Raw genomic sequence first — 5,409 nt, forward strand, 5'->3', positions numbered from 1 at the left:
CCGCCGCGCTCCGTCGCCCTCCGCAGTCGCGCGGCCTAGCTGGTCCCGGCGCGACGGGTCCCGGCGGCCTCGCCAGGCCCAGCCCGGCTCCGGCAGGCCCGACCTTTGTTCCCCACCCTCTCCGCCCGGCCGCGTCGTCTTGGGTGCACCCAGCGCGGCTCGCCCGCCCCACCTCTTTCCTCACATTTTTCCAGAATTTGCCGCGGCCTCCCTTGCGGCAATCGGGAGCCCTTAGGCGCTGTCCTCGCGTGTCTGCAGCCGCGGAGGTCGACCGCTCGCGCTCCGCTGGGGTCGGTGAACACCTTTAGCGCAGACTGCTTCTGAACTCGGCGAAAACCTTTCCAGGGCAAGTTTGTGTCTGTGGCCCTCTCGGAGAGTCGCAGTTTCTAAATCTTTCCAAGTAACAAGGCATGAGTCAGGAGGTCCCAAGTGTTAGAATTAAAGATAAAAGGGGAATCTTTTTGCTAGGACTGGGGAGTGAACCTTGTGTTTAGACCGAGGTGAAACCCTCTGTAGGCGGCGGAGTGTTTTCTTAGGATCTCCCTTCACCTGGATTGCCCCGGAGCGCGGTGTATTATGCATTTGCAAGCTTTTACACGCACCCAAACCCACACACGTGTGTAAGTCCTGAGTGCCCTGCCTGTGTTAGATGTGCTGCGTGTGCGATTAGCATTTACTGAGGATACGCTAGAAACAGGAGCTTCCCCTAAGTTATGTCAGGTACAGGTTGGCAAATAGACTTTGCTAAGATTGGGGTCTTAAAAGGCTCCCTCAAGGCAATGGTGGGAAGGCTTGGACCCCCTCGGAAGGAGGTTGAAACTAAGAGGTGGAGCCTAGTGGGAGTTCTCTAGAGAGTTGGGAACACGCCTTCAGAGGAACTGTGGGGCTCTGGCCTTTCCTCTCTTTTGCTCCCCAGTGACGGGTGAGTGATTTGCTCTGCCGTGGGCATCCACCACGATGCTCTTCCTTGCTACAGACACAAAGCAATGAGGACTGAAACCTCCAAAGCTAAGCCCAGATAAATTACCATCACACTTTTTTTTTGGCGGTACTGGAGATTGAACTGAAGGCCTTCCTACTGAGCCACATTCCCACACCCCAGCTGTTTTTTTTTTTTTTTTTTTTTCCTTTTTGAGACAAAGCCTTGCTGAATTGCTAAACTGCGCAGGCTGGGCTCAAACTTTGAATCCTCCTGCCTCAGCCTCCTAGAGTGCTGGACGTTTAGGTGTTCTTCACCACACCCAGCTGAAAATCACTTTTAAGTGAAAGTTAATGGCTGTCTTTACTAGAAAAGATACCTGTTGAAGATTGGTGGATTCAGTCAGAAGTACAGTACTTCCTTGACTGCAGCAGTCCTTAAATCATGATGCTTATTTTCCAATCTTATTCAGCAATGATGCAAAGGCTTTTAATGGAAATTCAACAAATTTACAAATTAACGCAAATTTACATCTGAAGCCAACCAGTCCATTTTGGATGATTGGAAGGTGTTACATTTTTATACTTTTAACAAAGACGTTAAAACCTACTAAGAAACTTCTTTTAGACTGTAAAAAACGGGTTTTAAAATGCTGTTTCCTAGCTTTTCAAGTATGCAGATAAAAGTTTTTATAGTGGGCGATTTTTTTTTTAATCACAATATTAGAACCATTTTCAACAATCCAGTTTCAAAATGGTTCTTGATTTTTTTTTAGAAAAGCAGTAACTTTCTCATTCATAGACTTAAAGGGACAGATTAAGTGGGCTCTTTTGTTGTGGTTGGTTTTTGGTTTTGGAAATAAGTAGCAAATGATTGACAGTTATTTCTTACAGAACACTGGGAAATAAAAATGGATATTTCCTCTGTGTTCAATACAGTATCTCATTTTAGGCCTTTTCCAGAAGACTGCTAAACTACAGGGTGAAGATTTCATGATCATTCTCCCTGTGACTACAAAGAATTATAAATTTGTAGAAATTAACAGATTTGTATTTGTGCAGCAGATGGCATAACTATGGAGAAAATGACAACTGAGATGTTGTTACCTTTATTCCTAGAAACTCCTCACATATTACGTGTGACTGAGTGACTGTGCTAGGTTATTTGTATTAGGAAAGCTTAAATAATTATTTTGTGATTAAATACTATTTACAATGCATTCTCAAATATTTAACTCATGCTCAGCAATGTATCTCCTTGTACACTCCACCTAGAAGACTACAGGGGTGGCTTTCCCATGATGGAGTTTCCTGAAGTTAGTAAGCCACCTAAAAACATGGAACATAACACTGGGTACAACAACCCATCCCATACTTTTCCTACTGTAAATTTGTACTTTAGCATAATAGTAGCCAGCTGTGTCACTCAGTAACTGCACCTAGGGGATATAGGAAGCAATCTTTGTGTTTATCCACTTCGACTGCAAACTGCAAGGTGTGTCCATGTGTGCAAAAATGTCAAACTGGGATTTTTAACTACATAATGCTACAGCTAACAGGTTTTGTGTGTGTTCACCTGAGCATCACAAGGCGTAAAATATACCCAAACCACTCTTCTGTGAACATGTATTTTACCATGAATCAAATGTGGATGTGACTCACAGTAGCTGTGCTGAGGGAAAGCAAAAACTCATCTGTACATTTGCCCAGTTGGCAGGTGAATGGCAAAGTGTATACAGGAGATCCAAAGCAGCAACAGGTGAGTTTTACCCATGAAATGCTCATTGCTAAATTTTTGTGCATTTAGGATTTACTTTAAAAAATTTTTTTCTCTTGATTTTTCTGGTAGAAATAGCCCAGTTCAGTACAATGGCACCTGAAAAACCAGATTTGCAAGTTATAAAGGGAGTTGAAAGTGAATCATCAGGGCTAGGGTTATAGCTCAGCAGGCACAGTGCCTGCCTGGCAAGCAGGTCCTGAGGTCCTGAGTTTGATTCCCAGTGCTCCCCTCAAAAGAAAGTTAATCATCAGATCTTTCGGCATGGATGATGAAAATGATAATGACTTTGATGTTGGCCATGTGAGCTAAAGTTCCTGTGACAGTGAAATGGAGCAAGAATTGACCAGTATAGATACAGGGAATGCAGATTCAGGTGATGAAGAATGATGATGATGAATTCCTTGATTCAGATGATAAAGAAAGCAGCAATGTGAGTACATATTTGAATAGTAGAAATGGTACAAAACGGCCATGCAACCAAATGGAACCATTCAACGTTAGAACTTGGTCTGAAAATATAGTGAGGATATTAGCAGGGGTGAAACCTATTGTATAGAATACCAGCACTGCCATTCATGTTGGAAATTGTAACAGATGAAGTGTTACCAGATGTTGTGAAATCACAAATGTTGAAATACAAGTAAAATGTTCTGTATGTACCAATAGCCATATTCAAAAATGTATTTATTATGACATCTCATTAGCAGAACTGAAAGCATTCATAGGTCTGCTATACTTAGCAAGGCTTTCCATTGGTAGTTGCAGGAATATAAAAGACTTACGGAAAAGTGATGGGTGTGGGCTTGAGATTTGTAGAATAAAGATGACATTGAGGACATTTGGTTTCCTTCAAAATTGCCTATGGTTTGACAACAAACCACCCATCAAGAAAGTAAAAGAACTGATAATTTGGCTGCTATCTGCTCAAAGTTTGAGAGATTTGTGGGTAATTGGCAAGTAGTTTACATGCCATCTGAACACATGACTATTGATAAACAGCTTGTAGCATTATAGCATTTCTATAGTTGCTACAGCTTCAGGCAGTATATTCCCTCAAAACCTTCAAAATATGGCATAAAAATGTATGCCCTCGTAGATGTGAAGACTTATGCTTAGAAATTTATCCTAGGACTAAGCCATCAGGTCCTTATTCATATGGTAATAAACAAAATGATGTTCTGAGTGAACTTGTTGCTCCCATTTCCCAAAGTAATCAGAATGTGACATTCAACAATTGGTTTACCAATTTCCAATTGATGTTACATTTGTTAATAGAGCACAAATTGACTGGTGTAGGAACTGTACTCAGGAACAAAGCAGAAATTCCAAATGAAATATTGCAATTTCAAATGGAGAATTGTATAGTACAACCTTTGGATTTTAGAAAGATACAACATTGGCCTCATATATGGCAAAAAAAAAAAAAAAAATCAAACTGGGTGCTGCTGATGTTAACATTGCACCATGATGGAAATACTGATGGGGAAACCTTGACAGAATGAAAGCCTGAAATGGTTTTCTACAACAAAACCAAAAGCAGAGTAGATGTTGATGAGTTATGTAGCAACTATGATGTCACTTGAAGCACAGAGCATTGGCTACTGGTTGTGTTTTACTTGATCCTAAACGTGTGGCATAAATAGTTTGATAGTTTACAAAGAAAATAAGTGCAAAATATCATGAAGAAATTTCCTTAGAAGACTGAGACTGGAACTCATAAGAGATCATTTATAGCAGAGAAAGAACAAAATGTTTCTGCCCAGGGAACTACATGAAAAAAATTGTGGAGCACATTGGTAAGCTGACAGGTGAACAGGCAGGTGCAGCATCACAAAGACCTACTACAACAAGAAAGAAAACAAATGTCAACTGTGCCCTGCAGGGAAGGACAAGAAAATACAACATGTGTGCTATCAGTGTAAGTGATATTTGTGTATGGAAAATGTAGTTTTCATGTGTGAAGACTCTGGGTGTGACAGGTGAGGCAAAGATTATTTCTGTGGTAGACTTTTGTTTGTATTTACATTGTAGTTCACATAGATTTTTATTTCTCATGTTATCTTTCAAGCAAGTAAACAGCTGATGTGAAAACGTTGATGTCTATTCTAAGTACTCATTGTATATTTGATATTTTACTCATATCTTATTTTCTTGCTAAGTACACATTATACAATATAGTAGGAAGCTCCTGACAGAACAGGAGGACTCGAGAGGTGACAAGAATGGTCTGCCACATAGGAAAGGAAAGCTAAGCACATGTGTTATCAGTGTAATAAGACTTGTGCATGGAGCATGCATGAAGACTGCCTTGGGTGTGATACTTGAAGCAAAGATTATTTGTATTGTAGAGTTCTATCGATATTTTCATTGTAGTTCATATAGGAGTTTATGTTATTTTTTAGGTTTTGTAAGCAAGTGTACTGCTGATATGAAAATGTTGATGTTTATCCTAACCACTCAATACATATGAAGAATTTAATACTTTATTTTATTGATATTTTATGTTCCTGTTAACGACAAATTCTATAATACAATAAGAACCTCCTAACAAAACAGCAAGACCAACAATATGTCAAGTATGTCCTACAAAAAGGCCAAGAAAGCAAAACACATGTGCTGTCAGTATAAGGAATATGTGTGTATGGAATGTGCTGTTGTCATACGTGAAGACTGCCTTAGGTGTGATAATTGAAGTAAAGATTTTTTTAATA

The 5,409-nt window shown here is 40.2% G+C and overlaps 1 protein-coding gene across 1 annotated transcript in view; it reads right to left on the bottom strand.

Annotated features, from left to right (window-relative positions):
- Arhgef11 (Rho guanine nucleotide exchange factor (GEF) 11) overlaps positions 1 to 717 on the bottom strand; it is a 110,484-nt gene extending 109,767 nt beyond the window's left edge. Inside the window, exon 1 of the mRNA XM_013508283.1 lies at positions 185 to 717. Within this exon, the coding sequence (XP_013363737.1) occupies positions 185 to 186 (2 nt within the window). The 5' untranslated portion in view covers positions 187 to 717. The remainder of the gene's footprint in view (positions 1 to 184) is intronic.
- Between the last annotated feature and the right edge of the window lie 4,692 nt (positions 718 to 5,409).

Source organism: Chinchilla lanigera, unplaced genomic scaffold, assembly GCF_000276665.1.
Source record: "Chinchilla lanigera isolate Chin_1 unplaced genomic scaffold, ChiLan1.0 scaffold00144, whole genome shotgun sequence".
Lineage (NCBI taxonomy): Eukaryota > Metazoa > Chordata > Mammalia > Rodentia > Chinchillidae > Chinchilla > Chinchilla lanigera.